This window comes from Notamacropus eugenii, chromosome 3 (genome assembly GCF_028372415.1).
Source record: "Notamacropus eugenii isolate mMacEug1 chromosome 3, mMacEug1.pri_v2, whole genome shotgun sequence".
NCBI lineage: Eukaryota > Metazoa > Chordata > Mammalia > Diprotodontia > Macropodidae > Notamacropus > Notamacropus eugenii.
The window spans coordinates 213867569-213894557 of record NC_092874.1 but is presented as its reverse complement, the minus strand read 5'-3'; the positions used below and the strand labels follow the sequence as shown (position 1 = coordinate 213894557).

At 35.5% G+C, this 26989-nt stretch overlaps 1 protein-coding gene across 2 annotated transcripts in view; it reads right to left on the bottom strand.

Annotated features, from left to right (window-relative positions):
• Positions 1–2315: 2315 nt before the first annotated feature.
• GXYLT1 (glucoside xylosyltransferase 1) overlaps positions 2316–26989 on the bottom strand; it is a 71917-nt gene continuing 47243 nt past the window's right edge. For both annotated transcript variants that reach the window (XM_072654325.1, XM_072654326.1), the window contains 4 exons: positions 25402–25653; positions 17876–17999; positions 17395–17567; positions 2316–8536 (listed from right to left, as the gene is read on the bottom strand). In XM_072654325.1, coding sequence (XP_072510426.1) covers positions 8375–8536; positions 17395–17567; positions 17876–17999; positions 25402–25653 — 711 coding nt within the window. In that variant the 3' untranslated portion in view covers positions 2316–8374. The remainder of the gene's footprint in view (positions 8537–17394; positions 17568–17875; positions 18000–25401; positions 25654–26989) is intronic.

The following is a 26989-nucleotide window of genomic DNA, read 5'->3' as shown; positions in this document are numbered from 1 at the left end:
ACTAGAGTAGGAGAGGGAGGATGTGAAGAAGCTGTAGCTGATTAAGGGGCTCTCTGGAATCTCAGTGCTGTCCACTGGGAGTTCTTTGAACTGCAATTGTGGAGAAGTAGCTAGCTAATGAACAAAGGGTGTGGTAGCAAAAAAAAAAAAAAAGGTTGAAAAGAGGAAAGGAACAGATAGTGCAGAGTAGTGAGGCAAGGGTAAAGGAGAACAGCCTGGGGACTGGAGAGGTAGGGGTGGAAAAGGCTGGAAAGTTAAAGATAAAGATGAAGATGTAGATGGGGTTGAAGGAATGGGGGCAGGGAGCAGGAACAGAGAAATGGAGAAAAAATTGAGCAGATGAAATCAGACGACAAATTTTAGAGGCAGGATCAATTAATCTGCTCCATAAATACCAATACACAAGTAGCTTTGGATTTTTGTCCACTATAATTAGCCTTAAACCTTTCATTTTCTGACAATTCACAGCTGTAAAAGTTGAGGCCACAATAATTCATCCTGTTAAACTGGTTATTTTAAACCAAATATCACAACACAATTAGTAGCTTGCTTTTTTGTCACACTTGGCTCAGTTGAGAGCTCTTCTTTACACTATGCTATAAGGAGTTTTTTATAAGGGAGTTCCTTTTGGAATGCTGATTTTGCTACTTTGGGCTCCATTTACACACACATACTCTTAAATGTAACCTAACCATAAATCTTTTGGTTTAATTTTCAACTCAGATTCTTGAGTTACAGTCTCTGAAAAAGCCCTTCTAAAGTTTCAATTATTTTTCAAGGGTCACATGGTCCAACTGAATAGCCTAGTCACAGGTCTGGTGTTCAATTTATGAATCTAATCAGAATTCAGGAGTTCCTACCAGAAATCTCTTCCTGACTGTTCAAGATGTCAAGAAATTGCATGCTACTCTCTAAGCACCAGAACTGGTGGTCAATTAATGGCTAAGGGAAAAAAAAAAACAACCTGTGAGTTATGTCAGTACTTTTGCATCATGTATACCTCTTGAGAGGACACAGAATTCCCACATTAGCCCTTTTGTACTATAAATGGGTTCATAGCTCTCCCAACATAGGTGTTGCTGCCAATGTTCTTTGCCAGGGAACCAAAGCTAATCAAGTGCTAAACCTGAAGACCATTTTCTCTCTCCCTCAAAGAATTAAAGGGCACTGAGGAATCTTAATTAGGACATGGATGGCATTCTCCCCCCCCTTTTTTGGGGAGACAATCAGGGTTGTGACTTGCCCAGGATCACACAGCTAGTGTCTAAGGTCAAATTTGAATTCAGATCCACTCTACCACCTACCAGCCCTGATGACATTCCCTTTAAGATTTTGTTGGTCCTGCCATTTCAGAATACATTTGAAAGTATTATTTTAAAGTTGGAGAGGAATTTGGGAGAGCTCAGGCAAGTCCCTGACATTCCTCTACCATCTTACCTCTCTGTCTCTCCTCCTCTTTCTCCCTCCCCACTGCCAAGAAGGCTATTTAAGTATGCTATTTACCATTCTGCTAATATGGACCCACATATTTTTTGTAAATAGTCATATGCTGGGCCATCTCCAGTTGTTCTGATCTATATCTGGTCACTAGATCCAGATGGCTCTGGACAAGAAAGTGAAGTTGGTGACTTTGCACAGCCCTCCCTCCCTTAAATCCAATTCACTTGCAAGTCATGGCATCATCTTCCTGATGTCATGGTCCTCTTTGAGAATGAAGGACAAATCACCACCCACAAATAGTCATATGTTTCATTTAGATTGCCAATTTTATTCATGTTAGGCAAAATAGTCCCTAATAATCATTTTTTAAATCTTTCTTTATTGTTAATTTACTTTTTTCATTTTTGATACTGATAACTTGGCATCCATTTGAGTGCTAGCTCAGTAACCCTTAGGATCCCTTTCTACCTTAGTACTTCCTGTATTGTTCTGAGTCCTGTTTCTCTTCTGGGGAAGTGGAATGTTACCTGATGCCATTGCCATGGTTGCCCCAAGCACACTCCTACCTGGATCCACCCAAGTACTAACTAACTCATCTGTGTTCTTAAGCTGCTCTGGGCTAAGGGAAAAATTACAAAGATCAAGCAGGACTAGAATGAAAAGAAGTGAGAGAGAATTCTCAGACTACTCCTTTCTGGAGGTGAGAAGTTCACAGGTTCAAACCACACACCTTTTTTGAATTTTTAATTATTTTGTTCAATTGCATTGCTTTTTTTTCCTCTCTAAAAAATACTACTTGTTATATGGAATTACCCTGTAGGAAGAGGTAGGTACTTGGGATAACTATGATCATGTAAGAAACAGAAGACAATAAGAACTTTTAAAGAGAATTTAATAATCACAAAGGTACAGCATGACTCAAATGAAGAAATATGAGAAGATACCCCTTTCACAAAGTTAGGAGGTTTACAAGTGTTACAACTGCATGTTTTCAGACTTTTTCAGTGTGTCAACCAGTTGTTCTTATGTTTGTCTTTTTTCTTTCTTTCTTCTGTCTTTAAAAAATACCATTTGTTATATGGGGACAGCTCTCTGAGAGAGGGCAATGTAGTGATACTAGAGATAACTATGATGATGTAAAAAACAAGAAATCAATTAAAAAACAATAAAAAATAAGAGCAGCAGTTAAACGGGGGAAAAATTCTTAGCAGCTAGTTTCTCTGATAAACAGTCAAAAGTAATTAAATTTTAGAGGAAGAAATCAAAGTTATCAATAACCATATGGAAGCATGATCTAAATCATTAATAATTATAAGTTCCATATCACATCTCAAACTGACAAAATCAACAAACAAACAAAAAGGAAAAATGTGAGGTAGGGAAGAGGATATGAGGAAGAAGTTGTGGAAAAACAGGTATAGCAATTCTGGAAAGCAATTTGGGAAAATGCTCCAAAATCTATTTTACTGTGTATACTCTCTGACCTAGTGATGCTGCTTTTAGAACTATACCTCAGTGAAAGAGAATAAATAAAAAGACAGAGGAAAATTATCTATATTTATAAAAATATTTATAGCAGCTATCTGTGTGGTAGCAAAGAACTGAAAATTGAAGAGGTGTCCATCAAGTAGGGAATATGGTACATGCATGTGATAGATTACTATTGTGCTACAGCGAATGATGAGGGAACCAGAACAATTTTAAATAATAACAATATTTTAAAGACAAACAATTTTGAAAGTTTTAGGAACTCTGATAAATGCAATGATCAACCAAAATTCCAGAGGACTCATGATGAACCAGACTACCCACTTCCTGATAGAAAAGTAATAGATTCAAGAGTATAGGAAGGCATAATTTTTTTGGACATAGCCAATGTGGTAATTTGTTTTGCTTAACTAAATATGTCTAGAAGAGGGGTTTTGTTTTTCTTGCTTTTTCAATTAGATTTGGTGGGGAAAGATGGTAGGGTGAATCTTTATTTGAAAAAAAAATTAATGAAACAAAACAAAAGAAAGTAAGTTCCTTAAAGCCAACAAAATCATTATTTTTACCTTTCTTTTAATCTCTAGCACTTGCATATATGTGGGTGTCACGTGTGTGTCACTCATGTTAGACTCCTGACATGTATGTGACTGACATGTCACTTTACCTGTTTTGATGACCAGGACTATTTTTCATTATCTTTGTATTCCCAGAACCTAGCGCAGTACTTTGAATGCAGTAGGTACTAAACAAATGCTTATTGAATTGAGGGGAAGGGAGGCATAAGAGGGGAAGGAAAGAAAAGAACTTCATTCTTTTAAAAATCCATAATCTCATTTGCTCTTCATACAACTGTGATTAGGTATGCAAAGCAAATATTATTCCTATTTGAAAGAAGAGAAATTGAGGTATGGAGAATTTAAGTGACATGCTTAAACTCATATCAAAACTAAGTCTCCTAACTCTTAGAATAGTTTTCTTTCTATTGTAAATTACATGGCCCAGTTTGAGAAAGACTTCTGTGACCAATAAATAAGGATTATCAAGGGATAGGACTAAAAGGCTGAGATGAATTCACTAACATACACTTTATCTGCTTTATGAGCAAAAATCTCCAACGATGACATAGCAACTTTTAAAAACATGAACATAGTACTTGATTACTTCCTTGCATCTGAAAAACAAATATTTAAGTTTTTTTGGGAAAAATATCTTCTTACTAATAATTAGAGAAGTACAAATTAAAACTCAGAGGTTTAAAAACCTCCTTTTCATCAGATTCGTCAAGATAATGAACAAGAAAAACGACAAACACTGTAGGAGTTCTAGCAAAACAAGCAGAAGAATGCATTACTGAGGAAGCTGTGAACTGGTCCTACTTTCTGGAAAGCAATTTGGAAACATGCCCCCAAAGTAAACTAGCAATACCTTTTTTAGGCTTGTACCTAGCTAGAAGGTATATTGGACAGATTATTGGGCCTGGAGAAAGAAAACTGAGTTTAAATATGGACTCAGATTCTTCTTAGCTGTGTGATCCTGATCAAGTCACTTAACCTCTGACTGCCTCAAGTTTCCTCAACTGTAAAATGGAGATAGTAATAGCGACTATCTCCTAGGGTTGTTGTGAGGACCAAATAAGATACATTTCTATAGGACTTAGCACATTATGTCTCATATAATAGGCACTTAATAAACACTTATTCCCTCTCTCTTTCTCCCTATACCCCTAAGAAACAAAAGAGAACAAGATCAGATACATACAAAAATATTTATAGCAGCTATTTTTATGTTGGCAAATTAATGGAAACTGGGGGGGGAGCATCAATTGGGAAACAGTTGAACAAATTATTGAATATGAATGCAATGGAATACTCTTATACTAAAACAAATGAAGAGATAGTTTCAGAAAAATATGAGAAGACTTTGACTGATGAAGAATTAAATACCAGAAGAACAATTTATACTATAATCTGTGTGGAAAAATGAACAATTTTGAAATACTTAAGAACTCTGATCTTAAGAACTCTCATTGAGAACAATGATGAATAATGATTCCAGAGGACCAATAATGACGAATGCTACTTACCTTCTGACATACTGATGTACTAATATCCAAAATGGGAAACACAATTTTGGACAAGGCCAATATAGGAATTTATTTTGCCTGACAATGTCTATTGTTATAAGGGTTCTCCCCTGTGGTGGGGAGAAAAAAACAAATGTTTAATAATTTAAAAAATAAAATTGAATTAAAATTATTTCACAAAATATAAATTTCAATCAGTATATATTTTCTATTTTTGCCTGATATTTTGCCAGTTTTAAGAATGAAACAATAGAACTTTGGCCAACCATTGTTAAAGACATTTTACTTCGGTACATCAGGTCATATATGGGTTCACATGACTGCTAAATATACTTATTCAAAGAAGATATCTTTATATGTATACATTTTATATACTCTATATTAGATTGTAAACTCCTCTGAACAGAAATGATCATTTTTCTTTTTTGCGTTACAATGCTTTACAATATACAGTAGGCACTTAATGTTTGTTCAATTCAGCAAAAATGTGTTGTGTGTATACACACACACACACACACAACAAAGCAATGCTTACATTATTGAAATGAGTTCATTTTTTGAATACAGTTAAAAGCTCCATTTATTCTACTGACATACATAAAGTAATACTAAGACAAAAAAGCCAAATATAGAAAATTATCTTAAATAGCAAAATGAATGTTCTATGGTGCCAAATATAATGGGCTAGTCACCTAACACAGGTAAATGTAGTTTCCCTTCATACTTCAATTCATGATAAAATGGTAACTAGGACAAATCTAAATAAACAGAATGGAATCTTCAGATCCACTAAGAATCATCTTAATAAAATGTAATACAATTTTATGAAGTAAATGAACCACCACATACTAAGACTTTCCAGTCTAGTCTAAAAAAATCTATGGTTATTGTTTAGAAAGTAATCACTGTCTAATCCAATTCCTTTAGTTTACAGATAAGGAAATGGAAATCTGAAGAGAAGGAAAATTTCCCAAGGCGAGATAGGTAATTAAAAAGCAAACCTGATAGCTGATATTTATGCCACGGAGGAAATTCTAGAGTTAATGTATACTAAATTCAATTGTCAAGACTGATATGGACTTCTGAGGAAAAAGTAGGAGTGCATGATCTACTTAAAAACAATTATCGCGTAACATACATAATTTTCCCTATCCTATATTTTTTCCTCCCCAAATTTTAAATGACAACTTTCCTTCTCCCCACCAGTTCTTACAGAGGAGGTAACAAGAAGTTGTATGTAAGGCTGAATCAATACAGAAACCAAAGAAGGAGTGGTTGTCAGTTGTTTTTTATTCCTTATCTGTTCTTTCTTCAGGTTGTGCAGAAATTTTCTCAGAGATGATATTTCCTTCTAACTCTACATACTTCCTAGTCTCACAATGTTCCACATTTATCATATTTGGTAATGCACACTGTACAGTAAGAGTCCTTGCACCCATAGAAAGATAAAATGTGCCAAAAGAAAGGAAGACAGCAGCCATGTTGACTTCCTGCTAATTCAGTAATTGGAGAGAGATATAAAGAAAAAAATACAACTCTGTTCATTTATACATAAGAGAATAGGACTAAATGATTTCTCAGGTATCTTCCCAGGTTTAAATTCTACTTTTCTAATTCTCTATCTCAAAGTCACCAATTTCAATATATTTTAGTCACTTAAGCAGATCAAACATGATCCTATTAAATTCTGACTATTGCCAGACATTATTACGGGTGCTAGAGATATGATGACATAAATGAAACCATCCCAACCCTCAAGGAGTTACTTGACATTCACACCAACATTCTACACACTAATTCTTCTACTCTCAAAACTCCCCCTCAAAGAAAAATGCTAAATATTAGGTAGGTTAATAACACCCTGACTTGCTTCCATTACCTCATTAGTATTCCTCTCCCCTCTCAACTCACCAGAACACCACCCACTGTAGGAAACTCAACCCCCCTAAACCATTTCCTTTCTGTCTCAACAAGAAATCTGTCTTTATAAAACAAATTTTTCCCCATTTAAGTAAAACATTAACTACATGACTCTCCTCTCCTTCTTCAAAAGTTAAAATACCAAAGAAAAAAGAGGGAAATATCAAATATGAAACTTGGTTAATTCACAAGGACCAGTATTGTCCTAAGAACCATATATGGCTGTGGGAATTGTGAATAACAGGACAAGAAATCAAAAATGAAAAAAAGATCTCTAGCCTTCAAAATCAAGAAAAAAAATCAGTATCTTTATTTGAAAAGGATATGCAATTTGTGGAAACAAAATTTGTTTTTCTAGTAGAACCAATCACCTTTTCCTTAATTATATACTATCTAAGGATAGATTTTCTATAAAATTATGGTAATGTTCTGCCAATTTTCTTGTTCTAAAAATATCTGGCAAAATAAATTTGAGGTAGAAGGAAGAAATTGAAATGGAACACATTTCAATTCTATGATGACGGAAATAACTGATTCTAAAAAAGGTGTAACTATAATTTGGTCCACTATACTTACCAATACTATGACTAGTATGCTATTATGATTTTCACTAAAATTCCAATATCAGAATAGGTATCTTTTACTTCCAGAATGCACAGTAAAGCTACAAATGAATTTCATTTAAAGTACTGACCCAAACATATTTTAACGTATTTAAATCTAAATTTGATTTTTGGCAAGACAGTTGAACAAACAAATGAAAGAGTGATATTTCACATGAAATCATTATTAACAATATCCAGAAGTTTATACTAGTTTTCTATGACTTTGTACAGCTTGCTTTAAAATATGTATGTGGTTTACTCAAAGATTTTAAAAACATGATTGTCACAAAAAATATTTTAACATATCAGAGATGAAACATGTCAGAGATCAAAAGGCACACAGAGATTGTCAATGGTTATTATCACATTTCCTTAGAGACAAAACAATTTTTGTCCCTGTAAACTTTATTCTCACAAAATTAAAGTGAGGTCAGTGCTGACTCAAAAGTATTGCTAACATTCACAGTTTCATATTTTTAAAATTATGCATGAAGTACATGGCTCTTCACATATATATCCCTATTTCTTTCACCCACTGGAAAATGAACAGTCAACAGAATAATATAAAGTAAAACTATTCATCAGTTAAGAGTTCATTTTCACCAATACTGGATTGAAAGCAAACAATGATTAACAAAACTTCAAATGTCAGGAATGTCTTACTGGTTAGGCTCCAACTTATCCTTCATAATAATAAACATACCTCAGTTTACTCTCTAGTAAAGCTTATATGGATAAACGATAAATAATTCCTTCCTAAACATTAATACATTGTGCAAGAAGATCATTCACATGTATTCTTTTCGTAGTTCAATAGATTTGTCTTCACCAACAAGAGTCACCTTTCTTTTGATGGTCGGTTATAACTATCTTGTATACTTTTTGTTAGTTGTTTCATGAATATTTTGTGTATTCTCCCACAGTATGTATGTACAGTCTTTTGTAGTTCCAGTTCTAATGGGTATAACAAGGAATGTACTTTATCGTCTCCAAATGAGCACTAAAAATGAAAAGAAAAAAAAGAAAAGTCTCAGTTAAAATGGATAATTAACTTGTGCTTTGTGTAAAGACAACATTTCTTATTTGCTATAGACCTAACATTATCAAGACAGTACTTGTGTGCTTACCAATGAAGGGTTAAATAACTCCTTCCCTGATGAATTAAATAGAAATAATGAGCATTTAAATGCTTCCTGAGTAGGAGAAGCTAGGTAGCACAGTGTAGCAGCCCTGAATTCAGGAGGACCTGAGTTCAAATCCAGACTCAGACCCTTTATACTTACTAGCAGTGTGACCCTGGGCAAGTCACTTAATACCAACTGCCTTGGGAAAAAAACCCAAAACTTGTCTTTGTCCTTCATTCTTGAAGAAGACCATGACATCAAGATGATGACATGATTTGCACTTGACTTTGATTTGAATGAGGGAGGGCTGTGCAAGGTCATCTGGGTCCAGTGACCTGTATACATCAAGACAACTGGAGATGGCTCAGGCTGCAATGTGAGACCCTGACCCTTTCAGGCTAAGGTCTTATCATATTCTCACTTTGAGTGAGATTCAGCCATTCAATGAATAGACTTCTTTAAGTAGTTACTCAAGGGATGGCCCCTTTAATCCAAAAAAAAAAAAAAATCAAACTGGGAGAAGACCCTTAGGGTTCCTGGGTAAAAGGGAAATAGCTACTATTTAGTAATTACATTCACTCTGTGCTAGATGGGTAGAGACTTGTTGACCAGTCTATGAGCTCCAGAGTGAACTGGGTTTAAGGCTTGGTCTTTGAGCAAGAAATCTAGTCAGTAAACCCAAAAGAGAAAAGGCAGCTTTTGTCCATGGAGTATACCTTCCCCTGGGTAGAACAGCAGAAGAGAGGAGAGGAGAGGAAAGTTCACAGGTTGCATTTGTCCTTCATTCTCAAAGAGGATCATGACATCAAGATGAAGAAAAAAATCCTTCCTAAACATACCAGACACTGTGCAAGACCCTGAGAATACACAAAGCAAAAAGAAGTGCCTGTCTAAAGAAGTTTATATCCTAAAGGGAAAGACAAGGACATAAACAGTTACATACAAAATATATAGAGTAGATGGAAGGTAACCTTAGAGGGTCAACACTAGAAGCTGGGAAACCAGGAAAGACCTTTCACCAAAGATGGTGCTTGAGCTACATCTTGAAGGAAATTAGAGATATTAAGAGTTAAAATGAAGACCAAGAGCCTTCCAAGAATGGAGGACAACCAATGCAAATGTACTGAGATGGAAATGGAGTGCTGTTTGTGAGATACAGTAAGATAAGATTGGAAAAGTAGTAAGGGATTAGGATATGGAGAGCTCTAAATTCTTAACAAAGGAATTCATATTTGATCCTAGACACTAGAGCTTGTCCATCCCAGACATCACTTATATGTTTTGTTTTATTTTTTTCCATAGGGAAGGAATACAAAGGAGGAATACAAAATTCTAGACCTATGGCTTTGATGGCATATAAACTCCCTTCAACAATGCCGAAAAGTAACTAATCTGCACCTTACACTCTTAGACGATGACTTAGGATACCAGAACACAAGGAATGCAAAGTTAGTGTCAGAGGCAGAACTTGAATCCTTTTGGTAACTAGCTATCCACCATGGCCTGCTATAAGCAAAGTCAAGGAGGTCAGTGAGGATACTGGTTTATGAAGGAAGACCTGGACTGGAGTTAAGAGGAATGTAGTAGGTTCTGGATTTTCCTGCTACCAATAAGAAAGATTAATTTCAACAAAGTGGGCTGGGTATCTGACTGATCCCTAATTCCCTGACAGTTCCTGGTTACCTAAGGGCATAAAACATCCCACCCAGGCTCAGTGAGGGTCCCAACAACTTGGTAGATTTCTGAAGACCACATGAAAATCATATTTTTCAGTATATATTGCCCTGCTAACCAGATATGGTTTCCATATAGAGAGGGGGAGCTTTATCCAACGAAGTTAAATACCACTATATCCTTGTTACATATTGATGCTATCTTAGAACAAAACAAATCTTCTATTAATTGTTCAAAGAATTACAAATGTCTCATTTTGTCCCAATATCAAACCTGAACAAGAGTGGCATTGTTTTCCTTTAACATATCATACAATTTGAGAAGAAAATGTTTGAATAGGGAAAGTGTGGGTTGGTAAGTAGTATGAAATACAGAATACTAAAAAGGAGAAAGGAGAAAAGGCAATATTGGCAACATGAAGTTAAATGGTCATCCGTGAGAAAGTAATTTCAATGGAGTGTCATGGGCAAAATCAAAATTACAAAAAAGATGAAATAGGAAGTAGTCAGTAGTATGGAAATGCAGATAATAGACAGAAGGAAAATGATTACACAAAGCCAGTAAAGGAAGGTCAAGATAAAGTTGTTGGGGTTTTTGTTTCTCAAGAGAGGGAAGACATAAATTTAATAGAAGGGGAGAAAAATGCTAATGAAGGACTACAGAAGGTTAGAGAAAAAGGTATGAATAATCATCTTCATTTGAACAACTGTGTTGGCAGGCAACAGTTCTATAATCAAAGAGGAAATAGAATTAAAATCTAGGATAACAGAAGGGTATGTACTGACAAAGAAAATATGAAATTCCCTTATGAATCCTAGAACACAATAATTAGGGCCAATTCCTTGAAGAAGTGATGTTAGAAAAAATAAAAGGAAGTAATTTTCAAAGCAAGGAACAAATATGTGTAACTTTTTACTTCCACTTTACTTGTTGAAACTATAAAGAATTTCAAGAAATATATAAATTTATCATTCAATTTAGATTAATCAGTGATTAATAAAAGGAATGGGGTTGGAGAGTTCAGAAAATATCTCTAGTATTTGAGAATAGAAGGCAATTTGTCAATCTCTCCCATACAAGGCAGAGCTAGGTCCTCTTAGGTAGAAGCACCTTCTTGTGCTCCAAGAAAAGATAATGTGGATCCATAGTGACCACCAAGAGAAGGGTCATCTAATAATGATCAAATGAAGAAGAGAAAAGTGGTGGTGGCTGCTGTCTGCCTCCTCACCTGACATAAACAAGAGATAGGTCTGTTGTCTTGCCAGAAATGTCTGATGGAGAACCTCCTGGATCTGTCAAACCTATAGACCTACTAGAACTACTCCTGGTAATTCACATGGAGATAAATTATACAATGAGAAGGAATTTAGAAATAATTGTTAAGAATTATGAAGTCCTAGGCAAGCAACAGAAAATTTTAGAAGCAAAAAGTCTTTGTTTTTGTTTTTCCATGGCTCTGGCCAACTGAAAACAGAGCCTTTGGAAGAAGTCAATGTGGAAAATAATACTTCAGAACAGGATTTGGATTTCTGGATCACAGTTTAAAAACATAAGATAAAGGGCTCTTGAGAATGAATAGAGTAAGCCCAATAAGGATTGAAAAATGTGGGTAAGTGTGCATGTGTGTATATAAAAAAATGTCACTAGAAGTGAGTTGGAAGAACAGAGAGAGGAGAGAATTAATAATTGGTAGAAACCAATATCCAGGAAGAGAATCAACAATGACAGTCATGAACTCCATTGGCTATTAACTAATGCAAAAGGCATGAGAAATAAAGTATACTAGGAATCCCAAAGAAAGGAAGGAAATTCTACCCCATAAGAATTACTAAGAGAATGGGATAGGTCTGATGAGCAGAATATGCCTAATGAAGAAACAGAAAAGAAAAAAGTTATCAGTCGATATTCAGGTGGATAAGTTAATGTTAATAAAGAACAAAGAGAAGACAACTAGTAAAATCCAATTATGCTTCTGCTTTTTCTGGCATGGATGACAATCTTTTCACCAGTAAAGAATAGAATAAAAAAGATTAAAGGAGAGCTGCAGATTCCAGTTAAGAATGTGGCAAGAAAGGGCACAAAAGAGCCTCACTCATCTCCCATATGCTCTAGCAAGGACTTAAAATGGCACCACATTGAAAAATGATTAAGAAATCCAAAGAGGAACATTAGTACATTCCTTTACTCATTCTAGGATGTCACAAAAAGACAGAATTTATGAGCACTGGGATTAGGGTCCCACCAGGAAAACCAGCTCAAAGTCAGAAGAATGGACTAGCCCACAACAGTACCCTAAATGGGGAAACCCTGGAAGAATTAAAGACCAAGGCACAACATCTGCAGAAATCTCAGGGGGAAGGACCTATTGTATCTAAGCAGTCCAACCAGAAATATTCCAGGGAAATGGAAGCCTTCAATGGTGTCCCAAGGGGGATGGATTTTGCTAGGGACACAAAACCTGCCAGAATTTTGAAGCACACCAAGGTAAGTCAAAATCAACAGCAAGAACCGCAAAACAGTAAGGCCAGGAGAAAAAACAGGCCTATGAGGGATGGGGATGAGCCTGGCCTTGGCACAAAATCCCAAATCAAGAACTAAGACTGGAAATACTGAACAAACAAAGATACTATGAAGGTATATTATAGGTTTAGAGATTTCCAAAAGGAAAACTCAAGAGAAGAAAGTAACTCAACAGATATAATCAGAGACTCAGGAAAAAAAAAGTTTTGCCTTTAAGGACCATTATATGTAGCTGTAAGAAACAATGCAAGAGATAAAAAAATGAATATATTGGAAAAAATCTATTGGAAAAAATTAGAATTAAGAGCTTAGAAGAGAGGACAGGAAACATTATTCAAATAAAAAACTCCATGAAAATTAAAATAGCCAAATAATTCAATTCCATGAGACAAAAAATATTGGAACAAAATAAAAAGAGTAAAAGAAATGGAGAAAAATTTAAGTTATCTATTATTGAAAACAACTGAGCGGGAAAACAGGCCAAGCAGAGACAACTTAAGAACCATAGTTCTCCCTGAAAAACAAGACACCTCACCTACATCCCTCCCAAAGCCTGGAAACTATATTTTAAGAAACCATAAATGAAGCTGCCTAAATGAAAACTCCCAGGAATAGCAGAGCTCACAAAGGAAAGTAAAAATAGTGCAAGCCACTAAAAAGAGTCCATTCAAATACAAGCAGTCAGAATCACGTAAACACCACTTTTTGAACCAAGTCTTTCTTGACTTAACTCAAAGTATGCCTTCTTTCCTAAACTACCTTGCATTTAGCTACTTGTGTATTAACTTAAATACATATTTATGTATATATGCCATATATACTTTTCTATGTATTTGTTTTCTCCTCCCATTAGAGTGTAAACTCCTTGAAGTAAGGATTGTTTCATGCTTTGTATTTGTAACTCCAGTCCCTAGTACAGCACCTGGCATATAATATGTTCTTCATAAATGCTTAACTGATGCTCTTGTTCTTTGTATATAAAAATGTTCATGTCTGCTGGTCAAGTTCAGAATAACAAAAAAGTGGTTTTGTTTTTTTTTAAAAAAGGGATATAAGAGTATGGAGTGGTCCCCAGCCTCAATGAGTTTAAGTCAACCGTTCCAAAAGAGCTATACATAAGCAAGTCACTAAACATTTAGACAGCACTCTAAAGCTTGCAAAACACTTTCCCCATAACAACCCTGTGAGGTAGATGATAAACATATTATCCTTTTTTTTTGCTGAGGAAAACAGAGATTCAGATAAGTTACTTGGGTAAGATCACATACAGCTTCTACATACAGGATCTGAACTTTGGTCTTTCTGACTCCCTAAGTCCAATACTATCTAAAACAACACACTGCCTCCTAGGGTGCTAAAGGAACTTGCAGATATGAATGCTGAACCATTGTCAGGGATCTCTTAAGTATCATGGAGAAATTGGAAAGAGCCTAGAACACAGCAAATGTCCTGGTATTCAAAGATTGGGAAAAGAGGGGAAAGTCTCGTTGTGCTGCCCTCATGGATGAGACGCTGTGGACTAGATGACAGGTATAGTTAGGATTTAAAATTGGTTGAATAGACCAAAAAAAAAAGATAGTAGGCAGATGTCAACTTTAGGGAGATTTCTAGTAGCCCTGGGGATCAACATTTTTATCAATGATAAGGATAACAGCTAAGACAGTATGATTATTCACACCTTTGTGTTAATGGTAGAAAGATGGGGATAACCAATATATTAGATGACAGATTCAGGACTCAAAAAAACCCTGATAGACTAGAACGATGGGTCAAATCTAAAAAAGGTGAAATTCAATAAAAAGAAATATAATTGTCTGTACAAGAGGAGGGTTAAAAAGCTCTGTGAGTCAATAGACTGATGAGTCAGAGTCCTAAACAAGAAAAATGATTGCTCCGAGATTATACTCTGTCTTGATGGAACTTCATACAGACTTAGAGCCACAAAGGCCAACTTGTACTTGTCCTTTTACGAGATGCCTATCATCCACGCTTTTTTGAAGACTTCAAGTGAAGAGAAATAAACCCATTTAACTAATGGGTAATTCTAACTATTAGGAAGGTTTTCTTCAAATCAAGTCTAAATGTGCCTCTTTACAACTTCACTTACTGCTACTAGTTGTGCCCTGTGTGTCAAACAGACAATGCCTCTCTCTCATGATATCCTTTCTAAAAACTGAAGAAAATTACCACATCTTCCTTAAATCTTTTTCAGACTAAACATTCCCAGAGGTTCTTCAACTGCTCTAATCATTTTGCTGATTACCCCCCTCTAAATGCACTTCAGTTTATTAGTGCTTTTCTTCAAATATGGTATGAGCATGTTATTATTCAGCTGTTTCAGTTGTATCCAACTCTTCATGCCTCCATTTCTGGGTTTTCTGGGCAAAGATTGGAGTTATTGGAGTGGTTTGTCATTTCTTTCTCCAACTCATTTTATAGATGAGGAAAATGAGGCAAATAGGGTTAAGTAACTTCCCCAGGGTCACACAGCTAGTAAGTATTTGAGGCCAGATTTGAACTCATGAAGAAGATGAGTCTTTCTGACTCCAGAACTAGAACTGTATCTATTGTGCCACTTAGCTGCCAGTATGACAGCATTAAATTTAATTCTAAGTGTCATAACAAAGAAAGTATTTTTATAAACAGGAGTTTCAAGGAGGATAGGGAAGGAACTGAGAGCTAAAGAAAATAGAATGATTTAGTCTAGAAAAGAAAACTTAAGGTTATCTCTCTTGAAGTACTTAAAAGTCTGTCATGTGGAAGAGTGTTTAGACCTGTCCTATGTGATCCCTGAGAAGTAGTAGACATAAATCATAGAAAGAGATAACTGAGTTTGGATAAAATTTCCTAAGTGATTAGAGCTTTCTAAAGGTAGAATGGGCTGTTCTTAAAGTTTTTCCTTGGCTATCATGACAGAAAAGGAAAATGTGGGAAAATAAGGACACTAGTACCCTGTTGGTGGAGTTGTGAACTGATTCAACCATACTTGAAAGCAATTTGGAACTATGTCTAAAGGGCTATAAAACTGTACATTCTCTTTGATCTTGCAATATCACTATGTCTGTATACCAAAGAGACCAAAGAAAAGGGAAAAGAGTTTTAAAAGGGCAAGGTCTCCCACTGAATTGTGGGTCATCTCCAGATGGCTCCTGAGGAGAAAATGACTTTGCATAGCCTTCCCTCACTTAAATCCAATTCATTTATAAGTCATGGAACCATCTTCCTGATATCATGATCCTTTTTTGAGAATGAAAGACAAACCACAGCCTGTGAGTAGTTTGAGCTGCTCACTGGGAACCCAACTGGCCAGGTTCAGTCGGGTATCTCAGTTCCTCTCTTCTCTGCTCTACTATCTCCACATAGGGTATCATGACATTACCTAAGAGTGATCTACCCAACGGAAGGTAAATTTTGAAGGCTGAAAGCTATGTAGATATCTTGGGGTTTACTGGTTAGGCTGGAGAGGAGAGGAGAGGAATCTAAGGAGTAAACCTCAAGTTAACTGGCCATCCTAATTTATCACCCTTTGAGGAGAAGAAGGAAGGGGAGGGGGAGATAGACAGGAGAGGAGGAGCTGAGTTACTCAGCTAGCTGGGTCCCCATTCAGGCAGTTGAGTGGAGGACAGGCATGCAGGAGAAAGAATGTGGAACTCAAAATTTTTTAAATAAATGTTTAAAATAAATAAATAAATAAAGGGGGGAGGGAAGAGTTTTTTCCCTTCAACAATGGAGGTATTCAAAGAAAGACTGGAAAGTCACTTATCGGGAATATTCATGGACCAGAAGCCCTTTAGACCCCTTCCATGCCAAATGCTTCCCTCTCTGCTGATCTCATCTATATTTATCTAAATCTTAACCTACAAATTTAAAATAAAAAAAAACACCTAGTCCATGAAATCTTTCTTGATCCTGAAGATGGAAAATCACCATTTTGTATCCTCCCAAAAGCACTTTGCTTCCATCTATTCTATAATGTTTATGACATTCTACTTTGGATTTTATTAATTTATACATACATTTTATCTCCCTTTCTATACTTCTAAGTCCCTTGAAGACAGTGATGTCTTCATGGTCATTTCTATATTTTTCCATAGCACTTAGTCTGGTGCCTTAAAATAGGTTCACAGCAAATGCTATTTAAATTGCCTAGGGAAAGTATCATTTCAATGTGTTAGAAAATAGTTTAACATTTGAATCTAAAATGAGATTACAAGACATTATCTTGGTCACCAAACTATGCAGTGTATCAGGGGAAACTTGAAAGACGACAGGGCTTCCTTTTTAATTGTTTATGATTCATTCTACTGAATTAATTGCTTCACGTTTAGAGAAGCCTCTCTCTTCCTAGTGTTTCAATTCATTCAAAGAATTCATTCTTATACTTTGGAATACAGGAAACATATCTCACCCTAACTAAAATGGATGGGGCTGAAGGCTTTTAAGAAAGTGTGATGAACAGGAGAAGGGAATTTGGAGAAGGGGATGGAGAAGTCAAGATTTTATTTAAAAAAAAAAAACTAATAAAAGAGCAAATGCTTACATTTCGCAGTGCTTCATAAATAGCTCTAAAAACTGGCTGCTTATCATCATGGTAAACACCTCTGTTTCCATGGAGAATAAAGATTCCTTCTTCTTCAGCTTCTCGGCAATTACTTCCATATATACAGTGATCAGGCCGGTAATTCCAATGGCATGGAAAAACAAAAAGGCTTTCTAAATGTAGAAAAATATATTACAAGAAAGACTGAGTTGAGCATAACTCTAAAAACAAACTTTTAAGAATTTTTTACAGTTAATATTTGGGAAAGATTTTAATATCTAAAACAGAATTTTTATGCGACAAAATTTACCAAAACTGAAAAAAAACCTTGTTATTTAGAACATGACTTCAAAAGTAATAATGACAAGAATAAGCTAAACTACTACTCACTGAAAACTATGACAATTCCTAATTTCTGATGACTAAGAACTATCCATGTGGCTTTAAAAGTATGTTTAAAAGTACAAAAACATAAAATTACCTGGATTATGAAAAAACATTATATTTAACAAATCTTGATCACCCCATGTGATATTAAGTTTGTATTTTTTAAGTAATGGCATAAGTATCTCTCCCCACTGTAAACGAGCAGTTGTCATGTCATTCTGTAAGGAAAGAAACACATTAAGATTATATTTAAGTACAGTCTCAAAAGAAAGTCTAACAGACTGATTTGTAAAATTATTCATTTTTAAGTCACACAAAAACTTACAGTTAAGGTAAAAAAACAACAACACAGCCTTTAGTGCTCCTTGGCTTATTTATTCTCAGTTTCCCCTATGAAAACGGCTTCTGATTCAGTTATCAAATGTATGGGTAAGAAAAGGGCCTAATAAATGAGACAACTGAGAGAAAATATAAGTTTTACTGGAGGTTTTCATTGGAATTTATGAGTTCAGATTATATATGTAAATATGAAATATATGTTAAATATGTATATATACAAACATACATATATAATTATATTTATATATTTAATTCTCCAGATTTACACTAATAGTTTCCTTACCCAATACTGATGTTAGAAACAACAGTAATTTGAGCTGTTGAAGCACTTAAACCTAGTTGTAGGTTAATGAATTTAAACTGACATATGATATGATAGTGTTGGGAGTGCATATAGTTAATCAGATCAATACATATCTTAACTTTCACAATAGTTATAATTAATTCAAATTTTCCTTTGACATAAAGCTTGGGAAAAGCTTTCCTTTAAAGAGAAACCAAAGAGCCATAATATGTCTCATATGGCTCATGTTTCATTTTGTGAAGCACTTCACAGATTCAGTTACTCTTAAATATCCGATTCATTTTAGAATTCTGTTTCTAATTCATCAAGACAAACTTAAGCTGGCTTAAGTAACCTAAAACAAAGTACCATTGTGTTCTGATAACAAGAAAGTGACCTTTCAATAAATCTACTGAAATGAAAAAAAAAGCATCATATTAATCCAAAATATTTAAGTCCAGGAACTGAAAGGAAAAAGCTAATTTAAGGGGATGGAGGATGGGGAAGAGAGGGAATTCCCAACACATACTAAATATTTTTTCCCCATGATTTTGCAGTAGCACATTTTGGCCATTTTCATGCTCACAACACAAAAGCCTAGCAAACAGGAAAATTTACAAAACAGATACTTATAATTATAGTAGAGTAAGCTACAAATTTGTATGGCAGAACACTGTAAGGAAAAGCCCTTGAAGTCAGTCCTGTTTGAAGTCATCAACTTGGTTTAGATTTGGTCAGTCACCATTATTCACTATTAACCTCATCACTAGAAACCTGGTGATCTGATTACTTTGACACTCTTAGAAGGGCAGGATGCAAAATGCAGTTATCACAAATCAGTCATTTTGGGGGGATGGAACAGAATATAAGCCATGAAACTGTATCTACTAAATTCTTCAACAGAGAACCTGAATATCATCTTTGGGCATTATCATAAAGGGGGATATAATTTGTAACTTGGGTAATTACAATAAAAAACATGTTTTTTAGTATAATGGGACACAAAACCAAAACCAAAACAGTCCATACATCAAGGAATTTACAGTGTGCTCTGAGACATACAACATGTACTCAGATAAACACAAGAGAAATTAGCTCTATCAAACATTCAAAGAATAATTAATTCCTATATTATATAAACAACTCATGAAAATACAGAATCCTACCAAATTCCTTCTATCACCAACTACTGAGTTCATACCTAAACCAGAGCAAGTAAAAGCAGAGAAAAAAAACAATAGACCAATATCCCTCATGAAGATCAACATAAAATTTTAAATTAAAATATCAGCACAGAAGCCATAACAATATATAAAAAAATATGTACTCCATGTTGGATTAAACCAGGAATGCAAGGACTGCTTTAATATTAGGAAAGCAGTAGACATAATAGAAAATATTAATAAAACCACCAGCAAAGATCAGGATTATATTAATCAATGAATAAAAAGCTTGACAAAATACAACACCTATTTCCACTAGAATACATGGGAATAAATGATCTTTTCCTTAATACAGTAAATGGTATGTACCTATCCTAAACCTAGAGAGAGCACTGAATGTAATGTGGATAAATTAGGGGCAGCTAGGTGGCAAGAGCCTGAAATTCAGGGAGATCTGATTTGAAATCCAGTCTCACACACTTACTAGCCGTGAGATCTTGGATAAGTCATTTAATCTCTATTTGAGCCGCCTTATCTGTAAAATGGGGATAATAGCACCTACCTACAGGTTTGTTGAAGCATCAAGTGAAATAATATTTGCAAATTGTTCAGCAAAGCTCCTGGCACATTTCTGTTGTTCAATCATTTCAGCTGTGACTGATCCTTCATGACCACATTCTGGCTTTTCTTGGCAAAGATACTGGACCAGTCTGGAGTGGAGTCCTTCTCCAGTGGGTCCATTTTGTCAGGAACCAGAAGCTAAGTGACTTGCCTAGGGTCACATAGCTTGGAAGTGTTTGAGGTCACACTTGAATTCAGGTCTTTCTGACTCCAGGCCCAGTACTCTATCCACTGAACCACCAGCTTCTTGGCACATAGTAGGCATTGTACTATTATTATTAGACCTTTCCAATAAAACCAGGGACAAAGAAAGAATGTCCATTATTACCATTACTATTTAGTATAATACCAGAAATGCTAACTATAGCAACAAGACAAAATAAGATCAAAAATAGATTGAGGTAAAAGCATAGACAATAAGGACAAAAAATTCTGGCTTTTTGTAGATCATTTTATAGTTTCATTAGAGAACCCTGGAGGGTCAACTAAAAAAAAAGTAATTGAAACATTAACTTCAACAAAGTCTTAGGATTTAAAATAAACTCACATGAATCATCAGAATTTCTGCACAGCACAGAAAAAGAAAAGATGAGAGAAATTGTAGTTGAAATTAACTACAGAATATATAATACTTGAGAGTCTACCTGCCAAGATATAGACAGAAACTACATGACTACAACTACAAAACACTTTTTACACAAAGATAGACCTAAATAAGGTGAACTATTAGTCACTTATGGATAGGCTGAGCCAATATAATAAAATTACAATAGAACATGAATTAATTAATCTATATTTAGTATTACTTCAATCAAACTACCAAAAAATTTGGCAGCAAGGTGCTTCAGTGGATAGAGTGATGGGCTGGAGTCAAAATTTGCCCTCAGTCACACATAGTTGGGTGACCCCGGGCAAGTCATTTAACTTCTGTGGCCTTAATCCACTGGAGAAGAAAATGGCAAAACACTCTGAAATTTTTGCCTAGATTATCTTCCCTGGGGTAGAACAACAGAGAAGAGAGCAGAGGACAAGAAAGCTCACAGGTTGCATTTGTCCTTCATTCTCGAAGAGGACCATGGCATCAAGATGAAGACATGACTTGTACTTGGCTTTCATTGAGTAAGGGAGGGCTGTGCAAGGTTACCAACCTCACTTTCTTCTCCTGAGACTATTGTGCTCATCTGTTAATAGAGCATTCTGAGCTCATATTAGTTTGATCAGATATAGTTAGATACACCGTAACTTGACTCTAACATAATGATATCATTTTTGTCCTCTTCAAGAACAAAGACAACCATAACCAAGCAAAACAAATAGCTGCACAGGCCATCTTCAGAAAATAATTATGTCTCATTTTGCACTGTTTTTCACCTCTCTGTCAGGAGAATGATCAGCATGTTTCATCATCAGTTCTGCTGAGTTCACTTCCTATGGTTTCAAAGTTATTTTGACTTTACAATGTTATTGTCATGTACATTTTTCTCCTGGTTCTGTTTCACTTCACTCTGCATCATACAAATTTTCCTGGGTTTCTCCCAAACTATCCTTTTTAGCATTTCTTATAGCACCATAGTATAACATCATGTATGTCATAACTTGACCTAATTTATAAGCATCCCCTCAGTTTCTCCTGAGACATCTCAGGTAGAGAAATACATTTCACTCAGTAGGAGAAAAAGGAGAAGGGAGAATTAGAGGAAGGGATCAGTACTAAGCAAAACAAATTCTAACTAAGGATGTATTTACAGCTACTTAGAGTTCCTTTGGGATAGCAAAGAATTATATATATGAAAATATTAGCAGTGCTCTTATGATTGTCATAATTATTTGGGTAGTTTGAAAAAAAATCATGGACTGAACTGAGCTTGATGGGATGATTCTAAAAATAGGAAACTGTACATGGAGATATAAAGGAGGAATTATCTAATAATGAGGCATAAAAGGAAAAATTGACATAGAAAAAGCAAGTGGAGGGAGGACAGATAGTACGGGAACCTTACTCTCATTGGGAATGTGTTAAATAGGGAACAATGTACACATCTAGAAAGGGATAAAAGTCTTCTAATTTCAGAAAAAAATAGGAGAGAAAGGGGATACATATAGGGAAAGGATAAAGGAGGAACTCTTAAAGGGGTGGGTAGGTTAAGAAATAAGAGGGCAAGGTAGCAGATAGAAGTAAAGCAGAGGAGTAAGGAGGGATAGGGTAAATAGGGTGAAAAGGATAGTAAGGAAAAGTAGGAAAGAGGAAAATACATAATAAATAACTGTAGCTTAGAATGTAAATGGTATAAATTTTCCCATAAAATGGAAATATATAGTAGATTATAAATTTGAATTGCACAATGTGGTTGGTTGTTGTTCTTCGTCTTCAAAGAGGACTAAAATGAAATCACCATTGTAAAGTGAAATTTTAGTGTGTCCATCTGTGGCTGACCAAACCAATATGAGCTCAGAATGCTCTACCACAGGTTGGGCAAAGATAGTCCTTATGAATATTTGGGGTGAATATCCCAAATTTGCGCATCTTGCATTTACTTTGTGCTGTCTAAATTCTGCTTTGTTCAGAGAGCACAGCACCTTTTCTTATGTGATCTTATGTGATATTATTATTATAGCATTAATGCTAATGTTTGCTGATGGTTTTAGTTAGATATTACTTAACACTTTAAGGAAAGCTCTTTTTATTCTTATGCCCTTTAGTGTTTTTTACTAGGATTGGGTGTTATATTTGCCAAAGGCTGTTTCTGCATCTATTGACACAATCATATGATTTCTATTGTTTTGGTTATTGATATGGTTAATTATGCTGATAGTTTTCCTAATATTGAACCAGCCCTGTGTTCCTGATATAAATCCCATCTGGTTATTGTATATGATCTTTGTGATATATACCTATATTCTACTTGCTACTAATTTACTTAAAATTTTTCCATCAGTATTCATTAGGGAAATTGGTTTATAATTTTCTTTATCTGTTTCTGCTCTTCCTGGTTTAGGTTATCAGCACCATATTTGTGTCCTAAAAGGAATTTGGTAAGATTCCTTTTCATCTATTTTTCCAAACAGTTTGTATAGTATTGGAATTAATTATTCTTTAAATGTTTCATAGAATTTGCTTGTGAATCCATATGCTCCTAAGGATTTTTTCTTAGGGAGTTCACTGATGGCTTGTTTATTTTCTTTTCCTAAGACAGAGTGATTTAGTTATTATATTTCTTATTCTTATTCTGTTAATCTGGGCAATTTAAGTTTTTGTATATGTTCATCCATTTCACTTAGATTTCAGATGTATTGGCACATAATTAGGCTAAGCAGCTCCTGATAATTGCTTTAATTTCACTTCTTTGGTGGTGAATTAACTCCTTTAGTTTTTTATACTGTTATTTGGTTTTCTTCTTTCCTTTTAAAAATCAAATTAACCAATGGCAAAACAAAGGTCAAAATGACTAGTGGTGGCCCAGTAGGTGACACTGGACTTTCTAAATTAATTCTGGGAGCCAAGGTGGCAGAGTAAGAAGTAAGTTGCTCTCACTCTCCTTTATTGAACTCTAAAAACCAAGAAAATGTCACCACAGGAAAAACCCTGAAACAACTGATTCAGCAAAAAGATAGGATGCAGCACTCTTGTAGCCTGTGAAGCATGAGGGATTAATGGGAAAGATCCCTTTCACTCTGGTGGAAGGAGAATAGTACAGCATAGTACAGTAGAACAGATGGGAGGCATCCCAGCAGATCAGAGGCAAGCCCCACCCTCAGCAAATCAAGGGGAGATTCTGGGCCCCAGAGTGATGGAGCAGGTAAGTGCCAACACTAGGACCCCCTGAGTGCCTCAGCACAGTCAGGGGAATTGGTAGACTCTATCTTAGAAAACCACCACTAGTGAGAAGGCATCCTCCAGCAATCAAACCTCCCCCTGCTTTAGCAGAACTCCAGGAGGTACATCTTCAGACAGACAGACATTCTCCAACTGTCAAATCTCTGGGTACTTCAGGACAGCTATAGAAAGCACAACTCTAGAAGGCAAACTACAGAAAGTACAACTCCAAGCAGGTAGGTATCCTCCAGCAGCTAAAGCTTCCAGTGCTTCAAAGCAGCCCAGGTAAGCAGATGTTTTCTAGGGGCCAAACCCCACCACCCCGACCCTGAGAGATTCAGTGTTACTGACCCCCAGCATAACACCAGGTAAACTACCAGAACCCTACAACCTCCAGCTGTCAACATCTGAAGCCCTAGCATACAAAGTCAGTGAACAGGTTCCTGGCCCCCAGCACAAGAAACTTGCGTCAGTGTGCCCTGTGCTCTAGCAGGCGAGCTCAACTTTAAAAGCCAGGAAATAGGCAAAAACATGAGCAAAAAGCAGAAACAGAAAATGATTATAGATTAGTGAGGGGAGATGGTGGTTAACAGTAGAGAGTTCCAAAGGATATACAGAGAAGAAAGGACAGAGGAAGACAAAATAAGGAATGGGGAACTGAGATTATTAAGGATGACAGAGAGAAATGGAACAACAATGGTATTTTCCCCATATTCTGAATGACATTAGGCGACAGTAAGTTGGAATTTTCTCACTCTGAGAAAGTAAGAGTACCAAATTGGTAAAAGTTTATAGAATAAATTAGCCCTTACATGCAACTCAGAACATTGTTGTGACAAGCCTTCAGAGAGCACCTTCATCGCTATCACCTCTCACAGATGACTGATCTCATTAGTGTTATCCATTTTTTTGAATTCTAATGTTCTGAAAAGTGCCTATCTGAATAGCCTATATAGGTCAGGTAGGTGGCACAGTAGATAGAGTGCCAGGCGGAGAGTCATCTTCCTGAGTTCAAATTTGGCTTCAGACACTTACTAGCTGTGTGACTCTGGGAAAGTCACTTAACCCCATTTGCTTCAGTTTCCTCACCTATAAAATGATCTGGAGAAGGAAATAGCAAGCCACTCTAGTATCTCTGCTAAGAAAACCCCAAATGGGTTCACAAAGAGTTATACATGACTGAATAGGGCTCATCAACAACATATCATATATGTGGCAATTAAATATTAATCAGAATACCTCTAGGCATCCTGAATAGGATTTTACTCCACTAAAAGCATTCCCTAAATTAGTTCTTTTGACTTAATATTTTAAAAGAAAAAGAAACTCAAACCTTAGAAAAAAACTTTCAAGAAATAAGAATGTGACATTTCCAACAACTACTCATATCACTAATTTACCTTGAAATATTTCCTTCTCATTCGAGTCATGTTCATTAACATAACTCCAGAATTTATTCCAGTTTTTCCATAATACGGATGTCTGGCAAAGCGATTATACCAACCAATCCGAGGTTCTTCATGCTCCGGTGCCATGGCAGCAATTTGTGTGGAGTTAAATTTCTTTAGCAGTGACCAAATATCATCAACAGGCCGTAAAAAGAGAATGTCAGTGTCAACATACAGCAGTGAGTCAACTTCTGTCAGGATTAACTGCACAGAAAAATAATTGAACAATTAATTACAATTCCCCTTTGCCTGGAGAAAAACTTGCACTCTTTTCATCATATATAAATTTCAAATACATATTTATATTAGTTTTTAAAAAAAGAATGAAAATTTCCCACTCACAAGTTTAATTTTTTCAAAATCTGATTTTTCCCCACCCTAACCACCTACTACATATATAATATTATTACAGATTTTTTATTTTAAATGTAGCAACTCTCCTCAAAAACAAATATTTTAACAATTGTTTACATCAGTGTTCCAAATCTGTGGGAAAGATAATAGTAAAAAGAAAAAAATGTAAGCATTATCACAGATCCAGAGCTGTAAAGAACCTCAGAATATGCCAATTAGTCCAACCTCCTCACTTTATAAATGTGGAGACAGAGGCTCACGGAGGTCAAATTATATAAGTAGTAAGTACCTGAGATGGAATCTGAACTCAGGTCCTCTGATATCATTTTTTCAGTTCAGACTTTATAACTCATTTGGAATGACTGGGTTACAGAAGGACCCACAAAAAACAGGGCATCTTCCCCCTTTGCCTTCCTCTGTTACCCTCTTCCCCTGGACTGACCAGGACCTATCCAGGAAGTTTCACGGCTCACAGGGGTTAGATGAGATGGAAGTCACTAGATTTTAGCATCTACTGTCCAGATACCCAGTTAACCTAAGGATGTCAGGGTCTTATCATCTGTGCTACCGAAACACCCTTGGGAATTTTGGACTTTGCTATCCATTCTTCAGTTAAATTTTCTCCTGTACATTGTCTCCCTCAACTAAGAGTATGAGGTAGCAGACTATTTGAAAGCAGACTCTATTGCACTTTTTCTATTTCAGTCCCCACAGGTGAGCACAATGCTTATCATGCAGAAAAATTATTTCAGTTTAATAAATGCTTTCTCTTTCATTCATTCATATAATCTATAACTGCTATGTATTAGTTGCTAATAATCTAAAGAATGACGAAGAAAAACTAAACCATTAATTTACTAAAATAAGTTACTCAATTTAGAAAATAAAGATCAAAGACTGATTTATCATCACATTCTAGACTTCAAAAGATGACCATTTCCTAAAATGTAAACTGAGAATATTTTGTACTAATACTTTACATACAACTTTGGGAAGAAATTCCCTTTGCAAACCTCAAAATAGCTGCAGGAACAAGTTGAGGGCTTACTAAGGTGTTCATAACCCCAATTTTCATTGTGAATTTTTTTATTTTAAAAATTTCATTTTTAAACAATGATATACTGCTAAGTGTTTAGAGACTGTTATCTATTCAACTGGAAACAAACAGCTTAAAGTTTAAGTCTGA